Raw genomic sequence first — 20,855 nt, 5'->3', positions numbered from 1 at the left:
TTTCGGATGGAAGGCCTTGTAGAGTCCCAGTCTCCTCCCTTAAGGTAGGTTTTAAATACAGACCCAGCCTAGGTATCTCTATTGAAGAATGGATAAAGAAAAGTGGTATATATACACACAATGGAGTATTACTCAGCCATAAAGAAGAATGAAGTTACATCATTTACAGGAAAGTGGATGGAACTGGATGTTGTCATGTTAAGGGAAATTAGCCAGACTGAGAAAGACAAATATCTCATGTTCTCTTTCGTAGATGGAATTTAGTCTTTAAAAATGAATAACAAGGATGTAAAGTGGGTTCACTGTGGAGGTGGGTACCATAGGGGATTTTCAAAGACAAAGCAAAACAGCAATAATAAACCCAGGCAGGCTTTATTTGGGGGAAAGAAATCATTAGTCAGGAGTTTTTCAGTTGTGAGTGACAGACTCTTCTCTCAAAAGGAACTTTTACTCCGATGATTGGAAAAGTCTTGCTTCAGGCACAGTTTGTCTGGGTGGCTGGATGAGATTGACAGTGATCAGACGCTGCCAACTCTGGCCTCTTCTTCATCTCTCCCCACCCCGTGGCAGAGTGAGCCCCAGGCAGCTTTAGGCTTACAGCTTTTCAGCCCCATACCCTTGGTTGAAGGAGAAAGTCTCTTCTCAACAATTCCAGCCCAACTCCTGGACCCAGCAATCTGGCTCTGTGCCTGTTGCTGGCTGGGGGATGAAGTGCTTCCCAGGCGGGTAGAGTCGGCCTATGTTAGGTAACACCTGATGTCAGGGGATCTTTTCCATTTCCTTTTCATCAGAGTTCTCTGGATCAGACCAGGAGACTTTCATTTTGTGTTTTGTTTCTTGGAATTTTGTGTCCTTTCCTTCCTCACCTTGTCCTACTCCCAGTTTTCAGTCCCCAGAGGACAAGAGTGCACAGCAGGCAACTTGTCTGGGAGTCTAGGACCTGCATTTTTGGTAGGGTGCTCACAGCCCTCCTTGCTTTTTTAGCTTTTTTCCAAGGACATCAATTGTGAGCCATTTTTGCTCAAGGTCAGCAGTCCGTTAGCAGGAACAGAGTATATTGCTCCTGCCTATTGCTGGCATGTGTCTAGTCTAATTATGGATTGACTTGGCCAGTTAATAGGGACTCAGGAGCCTGGGTGGTTTCAAAGAATGAGTGATGGGTTCCAATGTCCATGTTTGTCCAGGGAAAAGGAGGAGCCTGCCAGGAACCTGGGATGTGCCTGGCCCTGCCCAGTGCAGATGGTCAGCCTTGGTGGTTGGCATTGCCACAGGACTCCTTCCATTAAAGACTTAGGTGGTTGGGGCTGGTGGAGTGGCTGAAGCAGAAAAGTGCCTGCCTGGCAAGCATGAGTCCCTGAGTTCAAATCCCAGTACCCAAAAGAAAAAAGACATAGATGGTTAAATAATAGAACTAATTTCATAGCCAGGTGCTGGTGGCTCACGCCTGTAATCCTAACTACTCAGGAGGCAGCGATCAGGAGTATCAAGGTTCAAAGCCAGCCTAGGCAAATAGTTCATGAGACCCTATCTCAGAAAAATCCTTCACAAAAAGGGCTGGTAGAGTGGCTGGCATAGGTCCTGAGTTCAAATCCCAGTACTGCAAAACAAAAAAAAAAAAAGAAAAGAACTAATTTCTTTATATGAGCCAAAAGCCTACCTTTTCTTTTTTAATCTCTAAGGAGTGTTTTGAAGTAAGCACTGACTATCCCCAATGTGATGCTTTTCCAGTAGTCTGTGGTGTGGCTCAAGTTCGGAAGATTTGTGTAGAGAACTAGTGGCTAAACTAGTGCCCCTTCCATATTATGACCTTGGCTTTTTCACTAACGTACACACTGGGTCTTTGCAAACCTTAACCACTCACCATTTTTGAGAAATTTGACCTTCCTTCCACATTTGCTTTACTGAAGCAGTGAGGCAGTCAGCCCCAGGGGACAGAGGGGCCATGGCAGCCACACTCAGGCTAGAATTTCTCCCCCTTGTGGCTTCGTGCTGATTTGCCCCTGGTTTTCCTGTGGTGACCATTGCCCCCCAAACTGCTTAGTGGACAGTCATTGTCCTGTGGCTCATCTGACTGAACATCTCATATGAAAGCAAAAGGGACTGTGGCTCTTTAAAGCTTATGGTACATTTGCTGTAGATTTTTTGTTTGTTTGTTTATTCGTTTTATTTTTTGGGTGGTACTGAGGTTTGAACTCTGGGGCTCATGCTTGCCAGGCAGGTGCTCTACCACTTGAGCCATATCCAGCCCCTCTTACTTTAGTTATTTTTCAGAAAGGATCTCATGCTTTTTGCTGGGGGCTAGCCTCATATAGTGATTCTTCTCCCTCTGCCTCCCTGGGATAATAGACATGTGCCACCACACCTGTCTTATTCTTTGAGATAGGGCCTTGCTAACTATTTTTGTTCGGGCTAGTCTCACACTATGATCCTCCTATCTCCTCCTCTCAAGTAGCTGGAATTATAGATGTGAGCCACTGCACCTGTCTTTTTTAATTTATCTGTCGACCAAGCCAGCTCTCAAAGATCCTAAGCCCTTTTCAGCCCATATATTGCACCCTTCATAGTGAAGAAGAAACACTATAAGTCAGAATAAAATAATAGAGCTGAATATTTATGATTTTTAAATTTAGACTTGTAATTTATAAATGAATGTGTAATTTTATACAGTAAATGTAAGGTGGTAGAATGAAAACCAAGTACACTTCCAAGAGTCCAAGAATGGAGGTGTTCACTAAACCACCTGTTTGTGGCCAGGAACAATACAGGTGGGTGACCTTGAGAATGAGACTTTCCAGCATTAGAAGACAAGTGGCATCATCATTGCCTCTCCCTCCCACATTGCATGTGGTAGTTAGCAGGAGCCAAGGGGCTGTACTCTGGATAGAGAGGAGACGTGGCCATCCGCAGGCTGGCAGGACCATGCTCACTGCTGCCTCCCTCTTACCAGCATAGTTGTAGGGCTGGAGGTGCTTATCTGCCTGCCCTACAGTCTGGAGGTTTTCCCTGGGGTACAAGTGTTGATTGCACCAGCAGCCAGGTGGTCGGTCAGAGGAGGGATGCTCAGATATTGGATATTGTTGCCATCTTCAGATCATCAACCAGTTGGCATGGCGCTCAGCCTAGGATGTACCTGGGAATCCCCTGGAAAGACATCCATCCATGGGCCCAGCCCCAGAGATTCTGGTTGGATTGGTACAGAGTAGGACGAGGTGTAGTGGTTTTAAACTCCCCTCGAGTGATTGTCAGGAGCCAGAAGCTGGAGAACCTCTGGCCCAGCGTCTCACTGCTCATAGGGCTGTCTGCACTCAGCCAAGGCTACGCATCGAACATTGTAAGCTTGTTGGAAATGCAGAATCTCTGCCTGCCCCTGACTTGCTGAGTCCAAGTGGGCCTGCTAAAGAGGCCCACCTGGTGATTGATGTGCACACTGCTGTTTGCACAGGTGCCCTGGGGCATCTGTGAACACCAAGCCTGTCTCACACCTGCCTAAGGAGCAGACCAAGGATGGTTGATACAGGAGAGGACAGTGTGGCAGTGTTCTATGCGCTCACACTAGACCTTGCACATCCATTTCTTCTGTTTGCAGCATGTGTGGCCATCCCCACAGGGCCACAGTGGACCTGCCTGAGGTCACAGGGTCCTCTGGGGCCACCTGGTAGAGAGAGTTTGGATGGAACATGATGCTCTGAACACCATAGATGAGCAAAACAACTTCCTTGAACCTTTATTTTGAAGATTCATGTCAAAATTTATAGATTGACTAATTATTTCCAACCTTTTGTTATAACAATTTTCCAGCATAAAAAGTTGAAAGAACCGGAAGCTCTCCTGCACCTTGCATCTTGGTTCACCAATGAACGTTTTGCTAAATTTGCTTCATGTAATGACTGTCTACCTGCCCGACCTCTGTGCCATCATCCATGTTATTTTTCAGTGTATCCTAAAGCAGCCTGCCTGGGCCTCTGGTCGATAATGCATAACAATAACTGTAGCTGCCTCCTATGCACTGCCTGCTAGGAACTGAGTCCTTTGTAGTCAGAACCTCCATTTTTTTCCCCTTAAGGTTTTCTGTGGCACTCTACCACCTGAGCCATGCCTGCAGCCCTTTTTTGCTCTGATTATTCTGGACATAGGGGCTCACTGAACTGTGAGTCTGAACTGTGATTCTCCTATTTTGTACTTCTCACTGTGGCTGGAATGGCAGGCATGTGCCCCACCACCATCCCAGCTTTTTCTACTGAGATGGGGTCTCAATTTGTTTTTCTCCAGGCTGGCTTAGAACAGCAGTCCTCTCCATCTCGGCTGTCTGTGCAGCTTGTAATGACAGGTGCATGCCATTGTTCCTTGCTAACATTTTGCCAGGGCTGGCCTTGAACCACAATCCTCCCAATTTCAGCCTCCCAAGTAGTGAGGATTATAGGTGTGAGCCACCAGTGTCTGACAGCACCTCTAATTTTTAAACCTTACTAAAGAGGCTTATTTTTAATGTGATGAATGAAATCCAACTTCAAAGAGGCTTAAAAGATCACACACCTGGGAAGTAGGCAGCTTGAGATCTGAACCTCAGGCCTTAAACCAGGATTTTCCCTCTTGGTGACCTGCTGCTGACTGGGGAGTTAGAAAGGCATTCCTGGAAGAGGCAGTACCTGATTCTGTGGGAAGGGAAGATAAGAGGTGACTAGATGGGAAGGGCTTCCTAGGCCAGAGGGAGTGGCCTGGTGTAGACCTGAGGACTGAGCGGGAAGGGATGGTCCTAGACTAGCAACATGGGGCAGGGAAGCAGCCTCAGGCTGGTAGGTGCAGGAGGCTGGTAGGTGCAGGAGGCTGGGGATGTGGAGGTGGAGGGTCTGTGTGTCTGTGGGTGAGGGTTGGGAGCCCTGAGGAATTTCCTCTAGTCATTGGAATTCTGGTGACAAGAACCTGAAATAAGTGGCTGTGGCCATCTCAGCAGAACTTCGCTGTGGTGGGGAGTCCACAAGGAGCCAACGGCTCCAGGGGTTTCTGGGTAAGAACGTGTGAGAAGCGAGCGGTAACCAGGTGCTCGTGAGGAACTGGTTGATAAGTTGAGGATGGCAAAGATGGTGGCCATGTCCAGAACTCAGTGTCCTGACCCACCTCACTGTAGACTGAAGGTCTGGTCCAGCTGCCACCAATGGAGAACTGGTGGAAGCACAGTTAGAAAAGACACAGCCTTCCCTCACAAGACAGCCACAATCTACTGTCAGCAATGTGCTGTTGGAAAGTCCAGTGGAAAAAGGATTCAACTGTGAAACAAGTCAAGAATAAACCAGAAACTGCAAAACTGAAGCAAGTGAAAGCCGCTTCTTAGAAGGGTGGCCCATCCTGGGTTTCTGGTCTGGAAGAGAGACAGTGTAATTTAGGTCAGAACTCAAAAAAAGCTTTGTTTTTGAGTTCTGGGGGAATGAAGGACATAACAATTATCCTAAATTTCACTTGTTTTATGGCTTGGATATGCAATACCTCTCCCCCACCCCCAAGGCTCATGTGTCGAAGGCTTGGCTGCCAGTTGGTGGACTTTTGGGACGTGATCAGATGCCGAGAGCGCTGACCTATTTAGGGATTACTCCATTGATGGATTTATAATTTGATAGCATTATTGGGAAGTGGAGGGAACTAGAGGAGGAACTAGTTGGAGGAAGTAGATCACTGGGGACGTGCCCTTGAACGACAAACCTTGTCCCCAGCCCCTCATCCATGTGCTCTCTCTCTCTCTCTCTCTTTCTGCTTCCTGGCTGCCCTGAGGTGAGCAGCCTTGCCCCACCTTTTTCTGCCTGCCATGATACTTCAGCCTCACCTCAGATCCACAGCAACAGAGCCAGTAGAGTGGATTGAAACTTCTGAAACTCCGAGACAGTAAATCTCTCCTTCTTTAAACTGTTTGTCTCAGGTATTTGTCACAGGACAAAAAGGTCTCATTAACACAACTTAAAGTTAAAACAAAACGAAACAAAACAAAACAAAGGAAAGCAAGACCAAAATGATTTCCCAAAAGAAAAATCCCGAAAGAAGTCTTGCCCAGCTATGACAATGCAAGGCAGAGATGTACTGCCTGAGTCTTTAAGGCAAAAGTCCTTTGAAACAGTGAAGTTCAAAACAATTGCATGGAAAAATCCTCTTTGTAAAAGCATCTGCACCAGGGAGGTCATGTGAGGCTTCCCATTTCCTCTTTCTGATCACCATGGGCAGCAATGGTGTGTTTTAACTGGCCATGATGTGATTTGGTCTCTAGACTAGACTTAGACTACTAACGAAGCAAGGTAGAAAGTGCCTCGTGTTTATAATTCCATCTTTCTAGTGATATTTCTGGTTGTGGCATTATTTTTGAGACCACCTATACTTTCTCATGTGTGCTCAAAGAAAAACATTTCTTAGGGGTTTCTCAAGGTCTCAGAGAAGTACATTTATTTCTTGTTTTTTGGTTTTTGGAAGGGAAGACATTAAAAATTTGTTCACACTAAGACTTGGTTACTAGGTGAAATATTTGGAATGAATAAAATGTTGTAGATTAAAAAAATGATAATCAAGAGGATCAACCAATATATTTGGTTCTTAGTCAAATACATTATCACTCATTTAACCATAAATTTGAATGACTTAGAGTCTCTTCCCCTCTTGAATGACTTCAGTTAGCTGAAAATCACTTTTCTTCTGGGTGTGGAAGAAAGTATAATGGTGATGGTTATGATGATATGATAACTAACACTTATTCTGCGACATTGTTCTAAGAACTTTCCATCTATTTGCTTGATTCATTACCACCACAAACGCATGCATGCTCCCCATTTTGGAAATGGGGAAACTGAGTCAGAAATGGTCTGTCCAGGCCACCTGGCTCCAGTGCTTGCTCCTCACCCACTCCCTGTGCATCCTTCCTCTGCTTTATTGTCTCTGTGAACCATGATTTTTTTCTCAGACTCTAGTAGTGACCTTGAGACAGCTGTGGGGATGTGATCAACAAATGACCAGAATGGCCTGGCACTGTTGCCTCCTGTTCTTCACATAAAGCCATTGGCCTTTCTGATCCTTTCGGATTCAGGTCCTGATGCTCCTCTTATGAGTCCAACTCTGCTCATCTCTCCTCTTTCCCATTCTGTTGTTCTCCCTGTGACTGACAGGGTCCCTGTGGGGTATACCAGGCCACATTTCTCCCTCTGCCAAGCTTACCTTCCATCACACATAGTGAGGAGGCCGAGGGAGGCAGCTCTGAGAGTCCACGGCCTCCCTTTCTTCCCTCACAGCTCCACACCTGTGTGGAAGCACCTTGTGAATCTAAGGCCCCAGGACCACAGCAGGCTCCATACAGGTATCACTTCTGGAAATATCCTCTCCCTGCCCCTCTTTTCCCTTATCATGGGAGGGAGACCACGAGTGGTCACAGTGCTGAACAGTAGCTATGCCATGAAATTCCATTAGGATCCTCTATCCCAGACAGATAGCCCCACTGTGGGGCTGGTTAGGACGCGGGGTGGCCCATTAGGGCCTGGAGCCTGGCCAGAGGCCACATTACAGCTCACTTCCACACCATGGGCTTGTGTGGGAGTCTTAATGAGACCAGGGACTGGGGTTTTCCCGTAAGTTTGCTTATTTTCCTCCTAGAAGGGCAGCCAGCCTGTGGAGCTGCATGAGATGCGAAGCTCACTAATAGCCCGTGATTCAGGGGGTTGGCATTTCTCAGTCTCCATGGCCTGGAGGTAGTTTTCCTCCACTGCTCTCAAAATAGCCAGGTTTGACAGGAGCCTCAGGGAGCACTCTATGGATTCAGTCTGTCTGTTCCTTTAACTGCCCCTTGAAGACCGCTAATAGGAATCTCAGTGGTTTGGTCTCTGCCTTTGCCACATTAGTCCCAGGTGCTGTGTCCACAGGTGCGGGAGTCTGTGCCTGCCTCTGAGGTACTCATGCTCCTGGGGCATGAAACAAATGCTGGCTCCCAGGTGTGCGTCTCAGGCCCTGTGCTTGGCACTCAGGGTAGAGGAAGAGACACATGTACCTGCCTTCTGGGATCCAGCCACTGACAGGGAGCACAGATGAGGGACTCTTAAAACAGAGCGTGATTAGGAGCATTTAAAATGGAATCACCAAGATGGGTTGAGTTTGCTTTCATGAATATGATCTGGAGAGTCTATCTTCAGAATTTATGTTTTCTGACACTTTAATAACATGCCACCACCCCTGGCCTCACAGGGAAGCCTGGCGCAGGCAGGGGAGACAGTGGGAGTGCAGGGCATCTGGGTTCAAGGCAAGCTGTGGGCTCTTGGCCAAGACCCTGCCTGCACCCCAGTCTTCTCGCCTGTGGAGCAGGGTATTGGTCTAGGCCTTGTGCTGTGTGGCAGCCAGGCCTCGTGAGTAGATGTGAGAGGTTGAGGTGGAGCTGTGCTCATGTTCCATGTTGGCCAAGGCTGGGGAGGCCCTCTGTAGGGGAGGCATTGGTGCTGCATTTCATCTCTCACCCCAGAACACATCCCATCTGTGTACCACAGCGCCCCACTCAGGGGCCTGGCTCAGCAGAAGCTTGGTAACAACTTGGATTTCCCCTGAAAGAGGAGCAAATCCATCCTCTTTGGAGGGGTAGGGCAAGACGTATTTCTCCCCTAGTGGAGCTGTCATTAATCCCCTGGGACCTGTCATTATATGCCCCATAGGCTCCTCCATCCTGACTAAGGCATCTGGGATGAGCGGCCTTGTGGTGCTCAGGCTTGTGCAGAGCAGGATCTGAGCTAGTGCTTGGTCATCTTACCAAGTCCTGCTCTGGTCCCCTGGCTATAGGGTGCCACCTCTCCTGTGGCAGTGATCTCGGGGTGCGCACTCTTGGAGTCTGCTTTCCCCTGAATGTTCCTCTTATTACAGACCTGAGAATTTTCTCGGCAATAGATGCTGTTTGTGTTCCTGGCACCTAAACTGCTTGGTCATGAGGGCGTGGGATTAACAAGCTGGTGTCCTGTTTCCTGGCCTCCATCCTGAGTGGAAGGGCTGGGGCTCTGGCCTTGGCCTCTGGTCTTCTCACATCTCCACACGTGGGCACTTTAGTGGCTGCTAATGTGGTCAGCACACCCGCGTGTGCCTTGAGTGGACCCTCTTATGCCTCCTTTGGTTTCTTCCAGCTTCCCACAGAGAGGGTCTGGCATTTTGGGGGTTGATCCTGTTTAATTCAGTGGAAATGAACGTTGGTGTGGTTTGCCTGAGCTGCCAAGCCCAGGCGGGGCTCTGAACTTTCTCCTCTGTTTTCCTGCCTGGCTCTCTCTAGTGATATCAGCATTTCCAAGTGAGCTGTGGTTCTGGCTGTCCTTTGCCATACACAGTGTATTTCTGGGATCTGGGGTTAATGACCTCACACATCGACATAGTAACCAAACAGCTGTTGTACCCACAACTTCCAGCAGCTTTGGGGTCTGGAAGTGGCCCACCGATTGCACCCAAGTATTAATTCCCCACTACCAGCATGCTGGGTCCATCAGGCAGTTCTGTCCTCAATGCCAGAGTCTGGAGCAGTAGATCTGAATAACAACTTACTTACAGGCTAGAATTTTAGGATTTTGGAGTTAGGCGTAGCTGCAGAAATCACCTAGATAAGTACTTTCCATCACTTTATTAGAGGAGACAATGGCATGCCACTGTGGATGAAGTGAGAGGCTGGGGCTTAGTGTGGGAGGCGTGTGGATGTCTGTGGTTCTTCCTTTTCCACCTCCCACCTCTATACATTTTTCATCTCCAAGATGGAGATATAGCTCAGTGGTACAGCACCTGCCTAGCATGTGCAAGGCCCCGGGTTCTATTCCAGCATCATATATACACACACACACCATACACAGATGTCCCCATAGAACCCAATATGAAAACCACCGATGCAGCCCAGCTGCCTTACAAAGAAACAGTGTCACTCTTAGCTCTACTCCCAGTCAGCTGTCCATAGGCTGCCCCTTAACTGTGTGTCCTAGTAGGGGCTGTGACTGTGCTGGGGCCCTATAGCCCAGATGCAGTGCTGGCCTGGGCCCCTTCCTGCTGCCCAGAGAAGCTAGGCCCTGACCTCCCCTCTTGAGCCCATCTCTCCAGTGCCACCTTTTGCATGTCCCTCTTGGGAGGATGATGAAGTTTTCCAGAGCTTCTAAATCCCCAGCCCAAGCATTTTCTTCATTCAGCTGGTATCTGTTCAGCCTCTGACAGGTAGCAAGCCCTGTACTGGCTGCTAGGGACATAGCAGTGAGCAGAGCAGTGTGGCCTGACAGGTCTATGAAGGCTGATATCCCACAATGCAGCCTCCCCACCCTACACCAGCCACATCTCCAGGAACAAGTGCTGAAACACATGACACTGTGACAGTATGGTCATTTCCTAAATACTACCCAATCCAGTTTATGAGAGGTACTTGTCTCTCATTTCTTAATGAATTGTTTTTTCAAAATTATTTTTACAGGGCCTTACTGGAAGGAGAAAGTAATCCAGAGATATTAATCTGGACTGAGCATGTTGAAAATATGCCGCAAGGTAAGTATTAGAAAAGCTAATTAGCTTTAACACACTTGCCAGCCGACCTGGACATTCCATGGTAGAGTAAAGCACCATTTACCTGGTGGGACAGGGCTCAGCTATGGTTTATCAGATAACAATAGTTCACCTCTTGGTTAAGGACCAAATAGATTTCAGTTTAATGGGACATAATGTAAATTAAAATGTAAATGTGAATGCCTGGGAAAGTGCTTGATAAACTCTTTGGTCATCTAACCAGTATTTTGAGCCAGTGCGGCAAGGAGCAGAAGGAATTGGTAGAGAGCCAGGCAGCGGGAAGGGCAAGGACAACCTGCACATGGCCTTGTTCATTACACTCTTGGAAGGGAGATACTTTCCCCAGATCTATGGACACTATGGCTGTACCCAGCCCGGGATGGTTTCACTTTGGACAGTGGGCAGTCAACATTCAGGAACCTGCTACCCCACCAGGCAGAGGTGGGAGTGACTGCACCATTCCCACCACCTTAGGCTGGAGGTGCAGCTCAGAAAGATGTATCTGGGTGCCCAAGGACTGTCTTAGTTTGGGCCAAAAAGCTGCAGGATGGAGACATCCCTCCAACAGCCGTGGAACTGACAAAAGAGGATTCAGTGTTCATTTGAAAGACCTTAAGAACCTGTCAGATAGTCTTAAACAATGTACACCTTTTAGAAGTTTAAAGAGATTTTGGCTAGGTGGTAACAGAGATTACTCATGGTATGTCCAATATACAGTCACTCCTTGGTATCTGGGGGAGATGGCGTCCAGTTCTGCCTCGGATACCCAAATCTGCAGGTGCTCCAGTCCCTTATATAAAATGATGTAGTGTTTGCATGTAGCCTATGCACATCCTTCTGTATACTTTAAATCCTCTCTAGATAACTTATAGTAGCAAATGCAATATCAATGCTATGTGACTAGCTGGTACACTGTATTGTTTAGGGAACGGTGACAAGAAAACAGCCTGAACGTGTTCAGCACAGATGTGAATTTTCAAGTGTTTTTGATCTTTGGGTCGGTTGAGTTATGCAGACACCGAATCCGTGGTTGCAGAATGTGTGGAAGGCTCAGCTACAGGGCTGACTGTACACCTAACTCAACATAGCTTATGTCTCCACTGATCCCATCAGCCACTTCACAGATTTGGCAGGCCATTGGGTTCAGAATAATCACTTTGTTTCTAATCGCCTAGGATTGGTAGGGTTTGTCCTCAGACAAGATCCAGCAGAAGTCTGAAGAAAACAAAGATATCCATGGAAGTCACCATTAGTCAGCCTGCCTAGTATCAGTTAACACCTGACATCTATAAAATAAGAATTATTCATTCATCAGAATTCAGGGTTCACTTAGTCACTTAAATTTTTAACCTGTGGGTACATAACTCGGGAAGTCTGTCACATAACCTAGAATGAGGGAATAGGGGGAGAAAAAAACAAGGTCCAGGACCAAGCTCCAAAGAGCTTACCAGCATGCCAAGTCTGGGCCTTGCTCATATTTTAACAGTCATGACTGGATTCTTAGAAAGAGGGCTAATGGGTATCTCATTCATTCATTGGTTTTCCGCTTCTTGAAAGACTTGGAGACTTCATATTTGTAAATGAACTCTATTTTATCAGTTTTATATTGTGCCAAAGAAAGTAGCTGTGGAATACAGATTACCAGTTGTGAAATTTCTACTAGACCTTTAAGTTTCCAAGTTGTTCTGTGTCCTGTATAATATGGGTGCCCACTAACTATTTATGGAATAACCTACAGATGGGTCCTAGACAATGAATTGATCAATACTTATTAGTCCACATATGAATCTTTAATAATATTGCCTAAAATAGTGTTGTCCACGAGATGATAGACCTAAAACCAATCTGTGATCTTTTGTATTTATTATCAACTGTTAATTAAAAACCAGGTAATAGGGCTGCCAGAATGGCTCCAAGTGGTAGAGTACCTGCCTAGCAAGTGTGAGGTTCTGAATTCATACCCCCCAAAAACCAAACAAAACCAAGCAGGTAACAGCCAGGCATGGTGATGCACACATGTTGACCTGAAAAGGGTAGCCCAGGATGGCCTGAAACTCTCTATATAGCAGCTCAGGCTAGCCTCAAACCTGTGATCCTCCTGCCTCAGCCTCCTGAGCGCTGGGATTACAGCCATGGAACACTTGGCTTGAAAGAGGAATCTTTATGGAAAGTGTTCTGGCCTTATCTTTTTCCTGTATCTTGGGATCTGTCTGAAGGATGCCTTGGTTGCCATGAGGGAGACCAGGATGGAGAGAGGTCTCTGTCCCAGCCCCGGGAGGGCTGGGGTGGCTAGGCACTGGGGCATGTTCAGGGAGAGAACGTGCTTCTGGCTATGCTCTCATTCCCAGCTGCCATTCCCAAGAGTAGGTTGCCTTGGTGGAGTTGGAGCACACAAAGGGTGGCAGTCTCTGTGAATGGTCCAGAGCAATGCTAGAAGCTCTACGAATGCCTCTCAGCCCCAGGTCATGACGTTAGAACGATGGCAGCCTTGACAGCCTATCTGTACTTGCACCTTTTCAAACAACGGGGTTTCAAGTGTTAAAACAGAAGAAACCGGGAAGCTTAAAAAAGGTTAAATTGTTCAATGCCTGTTGGCCCAACATGAAAATGAGTAAAAAAATGAGAGCATATTAAATGGAGGAGAGGTATGCTGTTTAGTGTTCAGTAATTATACACTTTGTAATTATAGTGCTGTTCCCTGCTGAAATAAGTAAAATAACGTACCTCACCAAAGTAGGAATTAACGATTCTGAAAGATCATAATATTGTGAAGTTTCAGCCACAAAACCCTGCACCTCTGACCTCTTTGGCACATACGCTTGCATTACAATCAAACCTTGACTTTTTTTTTAAGGTGGGGGGGTGGTATTTTAAAATCATCAACTGGAGGAAAGTGTTGGGCTTATGTATTTGTAGGGGTATATTTTATTATAGAATTTCTAAAACTACCAAAATAATTTGGGGATTGAAAATATTTTACTTATAAGGACATTCCTGTGGTAATAGTATATAATGATGGTGTGGTGTTATACAGGAGTGCTTTTAAGATGGAAAAGAGGGGCTGGAGGTGTGGCTGAAGTGGTAGAAGCCCTGAGTTCAAATCCCAGTACTGTAAAATAAGCAAACAAATAAAAACAAGATGAATAAAAGTTATGATGCCTGTTGTCTTAATGAACTATTTGTTCAATTTTTACAGAATTCAGAACATCCTATCGATACACTGACTCACTATTACAGAGGAAAAATGAAAGAAATCTACTTCCAAGGCAGAAAGCACCCGTGTCAGCTGTAAATCACAGCTCAGCTGTGCATTCTAATGCATTAGGGCAGCTTGGATCTCAGACAACCACAACTGGAAGTGCTGCCCGAAGAGGGTTCCTGACCTCTGAATATTCTTCCTTGGCTAAGACCCAGCAGGAGAACACCTATGAGAAAACTGTCAGCAGTCAAACTGTCTCTCCAACCCGTGGTCTTATAAGAAACAGTGACGCTCAAGTAAAAACATTCCCCAGTAGACCAAAAACCGAAGTCACCAGGGACACCCCCACTCATTTAACCAAAGAGTCCACTGTTGTCCAAGAGTCATACCAAGACCGCCGAGACAACAGGGCAGGTGCTGCAGAGAGTACTCGGTCAAATGAGAGGACTGTCATTTTGGAAAAGAAAATAGAAGTGAAAGCCACCAAAGAGCAAGAAAGAGATAGATCAGGAACCATCAAAATAAAGTCAGAAGAGAAGATGTTTGATTCTAAAGAGAAGGCTTCAGAGGAAAGAAACTTAAGATGGGAAGAACTGACGAAGTTAGATAAGGAAGCAAGGAAAAGAGAAAGCCAGCAAATAAGAGAAAAGGCCAAAGGGCAGGAATCATTGAAGGAGAAAGAAGTGAAAGAAAGGAAGACACCAATTAGTCTAGAAGTATCCCAGAGTGGCCGACCAGAAGTTTCCCCAAAAGGTTTGCAATCACCTGAAAAGAAGGATGCTGGTGACAGCAGGAGTAGAGAGGCTGTCACAAGAGAGACAAGGTTCAGGTTGGACACCAGTGACACTGCCAGCTCTCTGCAAGGCAGTTCCATGACAGAAACCATTGCAGAAAACATCGTTACCAGTATCCTTCAGCAGTTTACCCAGTCTCCTGACACAGAGGCATCTGCTAATTCTTTCCCAGACACAAAAGTCACTTACGTAGATAGGAAAGAGCTTCCGGGTGGCAAGAAAACAAAGACAGAAATAGTCGTGGAGTCTAAACTGACCGAAGATATAGATGTTTCTGATGAAGCTGGCCTGGACTACCTTTTAAGCAAGGATGTCAAGGAAGTAGGGCTGAAAGGGAAATCAACCGAGCAGATGATAGGAGATATGATTAACCTTGGTCTGAAAGGAAAGGAGGGGAGAGCAAAGGTTGTCAATGTGGAGATTGTTGAAGAGCCCATGAGCTACGTAGGAGGGGAGAAGGCAGAGGAATTCTCTATCCCCTTCCAAGTGGAGGAGGCTGATGATGTGTCCCCAGGCACCAAGGGACTTGTTGAGGAAGAGGATGGTGACAGAGACACTGATGTCACATCCTCGGTTCATCAGCATCAAAAGACCAAGCAGCCCTGGGGAAACATAACTCACGTGGAAGAAGTGACAGAGGCAGGTGACTCGGAGGGAGAGCAGAGTTATTTTGTGTCCACCCCAGATGAGCACCCCGGGGGACATGACAAAGATGACGAAGGCTCGGTGTATGGGCAGATCCACATTGAAGAAGAGTCCACCATCAGGTACTCTTGGCAAGATGAAATTGTGCAGGGAACTTGGAGAAGGAGAAAGAAGGATGACATGGATGGAGAGAAGGAGGTGAAGGCCTTGGATGTTCCAGTCTCCTCCCTGGGTGGGCAGTTGGGTTCTGCTCACTGGAAGGAAGAGGCTAGTGGTGAGTTACATGCGGAACCCACAGTCATTGAGAAAGAAATCAAAATACCACATGAACTCCACACCTCAATTAAGGGCGTCTTTTCCAAGGAGCCTGCCCGGCACCAGTTGGTGGAGGTTATCGGGCAGTTGGAAGAAACCCTTCCAGAGCGCATGAAGGAGGAGCTGTCTGCCCTGACCAGGGAGGGCCAAGGTGAGCCAGGGAGTGTCTCCGTGGATGTAAAGAAAGTCCAGGCCTCTGATGGTGGCTCTGTGACCTTAGTTGCTGAGGTCAACCTCTCACAAACGGTGGATGCTGATCGGTTAGATCTGGAGGAGCTGAGTCGTGATGAAGCTGATGAAATAGAGAAGGCTGTGGAGTCGGTGGTAAAAGAGAGCTTGACCAAGCCAGCAGGCCACGAGCCTGGAAGCCCAGACAGGGAAGATGGAGCGGAGGTACCAGCTGGTGGCATGCTCATTAAGCGCTGGCCCACCAGGGAACTGTACAGCCCATCTGGGGAGAAGGATGGTGTCAGCTGGGCCTCTCACAGCACAGAGAACCCCACAGCCCAGGGCCCAGTGCCGGCCACCGTGGAAGTCAGCAGTCCAAGGGGTTTTGCACAGTCTCACGTGCTGGAGGATGTAAGCCAGTCTGTAAGGCACATTAGACTAGGCCCCAGTGAGATCTGGCAGACTGAGCAGGTCTATGGAGGACCCACTGCACAGGTGGAGGAGGTAAGTGGGGACCTCAGGCAGGCAGTCAGCTCGGCAGGAGCCAGCCGGTCTGTGAGGCACTTCACATTGGGTCCCAATCAAAGTCAAGTGTCCACAGAAGTCATCTTCCAAGGCCCTGTCCCTGCCTGGCAGGATGCAGAGGGCACAGAAGAGCCTGGTTTGGCAGAGCTGTCTGCAGATGCTGACAGATCTGGGCAGCACAGCACATTTGGCTCTGAGCAGTTTCATGCCAAAAAGGAAATTAGTTTTCAGGGTCCCATTTCTGGGTCAGTGACAGTTGGTGGTAACTCTGCAACTGAAGAGTCAGTGGCTACCCACACTTCTGTCAGGCACCTCCAGTTAGGCTCTAAAGAAGGGTTCAGACAGCAAATCCAGTTCATAGCTCCCCTCCCAGACAAACTCAGCGAGGAGTTTGTGCACACTGAAGAGTCACCAGGGAGTGACACATCCATCAGGCACATTGACACTGGGCCTCAGAGGAGCCAAACCACAGAGCAGATAGTTGTCCAGCCTGTGGAATTTAGTGACTCAGGAGGCACTATCCACAGGGAGGGCTCTGCAGACATGACCCAGGCCACTCAGAGTTATGCCTCAGGTAGGAAAATCCTCATGACCGAAAAGAGTACATCCCAGAGTGTTGTTTCTAAATCTTCTCAGGAGGATAGTGTGGGGGACACAGAGGCAGAAGTGACATCAGGCATTAGCAGATCCTTTAGGCACATTCAGCTAGGTCCTATGGAGACTGAAACCTCTGAACACATCGTTGTCCGTGGACCTGTGTCCAAAACATTTGCACTTGCTGGCTCAGTGGCCTCCCCTGAGCTAGGTGAGACAGCTGACAGAAGTAGCACACTGAGGCACATTGCACCAGGGCCCAAAGAAACTTCGTTTACCTTTCAGATGGATGTGAGTAACGCAAGGGCGATCCCCAGCTGGACACAAGAGGGAAGGATGAAGGCAGAAGCTCACAGTGGGTCTGACCATGGTGGCTGGAGAGCCGCTGACAGTAGGAATGACCAAGAAGCTGGCAGGAACTTAGAGGCTTCTGCTGGGGATGGACACCAGGACCATGGAGAGAAGGGTGCAGAGCAGGCCGGGTTTGACAAGATGGTGCAGCTACAGAGAATGGTAGACCAAAGGTCGGTGGTTTCAGATGAAAAGAAAGTCGCCCTCCTCTATCTAGACAATGAGGAGGAAGAGGATGGACATTGGTTTTGATAAGCTGAAATCTTCAGTTTTATATGACATCTTATTTTATGGGGTGGAGGAGGCTCCTTTTTAAAACCTCCTCTTTTTTCATTTTCTCTAGAGAGAATTTCAGGCAATGCCAGGTTACTTTAAAGTCAATCTATAAAAGTTTTAGAGTAATCCATGCCTTTGAAGGCTTTGGAATTTTATTTTTAAGTTGGAACTTTTGCAAAAAACACTTGTCTTTTTAGTTTTAAAAAGTTCCTTTTTCTGAAGTTTTCTTCCCACTGTTAAGATAATTTTTACAAGTTTTGCACCTGGTCACAGACATGGTTTGCATCTGTTTGAAGCTATAATTAATTCTCTGTAGGTAAGATGCCTAAACATTAACCAGATTAATATATATAAGAGTAGATTTCATTTGCACGTGCTAATATGAAATAATAAACTAATATTTAAGGGAAAAATAAATACATTTTTCTCTTTCCTAGGTCTTTTCAAAAAGAAATCATAGGAAATAAGCAAGACCGTATGTTAAAAAAACCTACTAAATGATTTCTTTAGGAAAAGTTACTTGTTAGAGATTTAAATTCATTTTAGGACTTGAATGAATTGCTTTCTGTGTTGAAAAAGTAGAGTTATTTCTGGAGAGGACAGCTGTAGTTGGCTGTGGTATTTTGAATTCACGCACCTGCTATGTTTGCACAGGTTCCCTTGCCCTGTATTCAGGGCAGGGGAATTGCTTACAGTACCACTTCTTTTGCACGGTACTAGGTGTTAAGGTAGCACAGTCTGAATTCTCTTGTTTGTTCTGACCTAAGCTCTGGAGTAGCCAGCTCTTTTCAGTCTGCACACTTGAGTTTCTCCAGACCTTGGCTCCTAGCACCAGAACAAGACCCTGCTGACAGCAGGTACAGTATTGATGCTCAGGCTGCAGCTGGACTGGCAGGTTGGTTGTGACAGGGACATAGAAATACAAGGTGGACTGTAGCTCCCAAAGAAGCCATTCTTAACCCACCACTCATGGGTTGGGTTGGAGGTCTTTCTGAGCCTGAAGAATGAGGGTGAAGAAGGGTGAGTAACTATGCAGGAACCTCATGGAAGCTTTTTGCATTTCCACAGAAATCATGAGAGTGGGGGTGTTTGGTCTAGGGAAGCATGGAATCCATTAGCTAGAATAAGGTATTTTGGAGAAGGAACTGTGTGCCTCCCCTGCAGCCCAGCACTGAGGCACCCAGGATAGACCCTGGAGGATGCAAAAGCCCCACTTTCACAGGCCATAGAACGTGGACCTTTGAGTTTAAGATATTAGGATGAGTGTGCTCATTTGGATTTGTGTCACCTTACACATGGGTATTGTTTTTAAAAAGTTTCCATCTTTAAAGGTGTAGCATCACATAAAAATAGCATCTCTAGTTGCACGGCATTATTTTAGTCCCAGCCAGCTGCTTTCACATTATGTTGTCTGAGCTGTGCTTCCTGTAACACAGGATCATAGACCTGACTGTAGTGCACTGGGAAGGAAGGATCCGAGGCGAAGCCACCTTCAGCTAGGTTATGTCAGTGGTGGCAGGGGTATGGCACTGTAGAGTCCCCCTCTCTGCCTCACACAGTATGCATCCCCTCTGGTTCCAGAGAGCCGATAAGTGGAGGAGAAACACAGTATGGTTTTCAAGACGATCTGTTTTAAAAACCACTGTGAATCAGAGTATAGAAAGGAAGTTGATTTGATTGGAAGACTTACAACTTTTGTTATCCAGCCACCAAATGAAGTAATTATTATAATCTGATATGGAGGTGACTGCTTTACAGAGGCTTGTCATCTGTAACATGGTCAAAGATGTGATTTATTTTGCTGTAATTGGCAGTGATATTTGTGTAAGTGATTTATTAGAATTTAGTTATGGTGACAGCCTCCTGTTTGATGACAAGACACAGACACAGTGAGGAGTCTATATGAGTCCAAGTGGGCTTTGCTAGGTGTCACTACCCGTAACTCATGGGCTGGTAAATGGATGCTGATGTGAACAGGTCAAGAATATCATGACTTCTACTTATTTTGGGAAATAAACATCTTAAATCTCAATTTCCAAGTTGGAATGCCTATCTTTGAGGAAATACTCTCCTTGAAGTATGTACCAATATGGAGTCATGAGCTGTCATTGATTACTAAGTGTCTGGGTCACCCAGGAGTAGGGCTTGCCCTCAGTATTGTGGCAGGTTACCCCAAAGCTTAAAAATAGTCCTTAAAACAAGTCATTCTGGAGGCAGGAGAAGTCAGCGTTGTGGTTGGGTAGGGCGGGAACACAACCATTCTTTTCCTATTTATTATTCTTTAGACAACAGGATTCATTGACTGTTTCTCAACTTCCCACCGGTTGTTTTGATGGTTTGTTTAAGATGTATATTTAGAATGAAGTTATCTAAGAAACTGATTTTGCTAACCTCCCTGTTCCCTACAAAAGGAAATGTCACAGAATGTTTGGAAATAAAAATCTGAGGGAAAAAAAAAACCCATCTTTGTTCCTAAAGAGAGTGAATGTTTACTAATCGATTTTGGTGTGGTTTCTTTAAAACGCTAATGAAAGCAGACATGATTTTACAAGCATGTTTTTTTTTTATAATAACACAGAATTGCTGGGGAGAATATATATGAAAAGTTCCAGTCCTCTAATTCCTCACCCAAATCAGAATTCAGCATTGTAGGCACAACCAGATGCATGGCAGACAGAGCGTAAACCAACTAGCTTGTGCTAAAAATGTCATCACAGCCTGGAAGACTAGTGCCCACAGGATGTGACCCAGTCATCCCATTTTGCCCAGGATGGAGGGGTTTCCTGAGAGGATTCTTAGTGTTAAAACCAGAAGTCTCCTGGGAAATACCAGGACATTTGGTTACCTTAGGTGCAATTTGGAAGGTTAATCATGGCCATTTCTTCGGATCTTGAAAACATTGTGGTAGCTTGAGACAAAGGAGTGGATAGATGTCTTTACCTATTTGGAACTTTTTAGCCTTTTACCAACAAAAATAAAAACATGAATGGCCGTATTCTTTCCTCTCTTGTGGAAGTTACATTTAATCAATGGGAGACATTTGGTGAGACAGTCATAAATTCACATTCTCAGGGTGGGAGTGGACTTCATTAAAACATGTGTTTCATTTCTGTGATTGTAGTATTTCCTCTAAGAAATAGAGAAAGGATGAAGCAACAGATCAGAATCGCCATTTTCTTAAATGTGTTGCTGTAACAGAAAGCCATAGACTGGATGGCTTCAACAACACACATTTATTTCTCATAGTTCTGGAGGTCAGGATGTTCAAGATCAGGGTGGCTACATATTCACTTTCTGGTGAAGGCTCACTTCCCAGCCTATAGACAGCCACCTTCTAACTGTGTCCTCACGTGGTAGAGAGATCTCTCGGGTCTTTTCTTACAAGAACACAATCCCATTCACCAGGGCTCCACCCTCATGACCTAATTACCTCTTAAAGGTTCCCACCTCCAAATACCATCACACTGGAG

At 46.3% G+C, this 20,855-nt stretch overlaps 1 protein-coding gene across 2 annotated transcripts in view; it reads left to right on the top strand.

The window, feature by feature from the left end:
* Nucleotides 1–19,862, top strand: part of Synm (synemin) — a 28,322-nt gene extending 8,460 nt beyond the window's left edge. The window contains exons 3-5 of one of the 2 annotated variants that reach the window (XM_074061856.1): nt 10,430–10,500; nt 13,715–16,143; nt 17,044–19,862. In XM_074061856.1, coding sequence (XP_073917957.1) covers nt 10,430–10,500; nt 13,715–16,143; nt 17,044–17,361 — 2,818 coding nt within the window. In that variant the 3' untranslated portion in view covers nt 17,362–19,862. Of the gene's footprint in view, nt 1–10,429; nt 10,501–13,714 lie in introns of both variants that reach the window. The other variant, XM_020161771.2, reaches the window with a different exon arrangement.
* The last annotated feature ends 993 nt before the right edge of the window (nt 19,863–20,855 follow it).

Source organism: Castor canadensis, chromosome 19, assembly GCF_047511655.1.
Source record: "Castor canadensis chromosome 19, mCasCan1.hap1v2, whole genome shotgun sequence".
In the NCBI taxonomy this organism is placed as follows: domain Eukaryota; kingdom Metazoa; phylum Chordata; class Mammalia; order Rodentia; family Castoridae; genus Castor; species Castor canadensis.
Note: the sequence above shows the minus strand (reverse complement) of the source record. Positions and strands in the feature narration are given on the sequence as shown.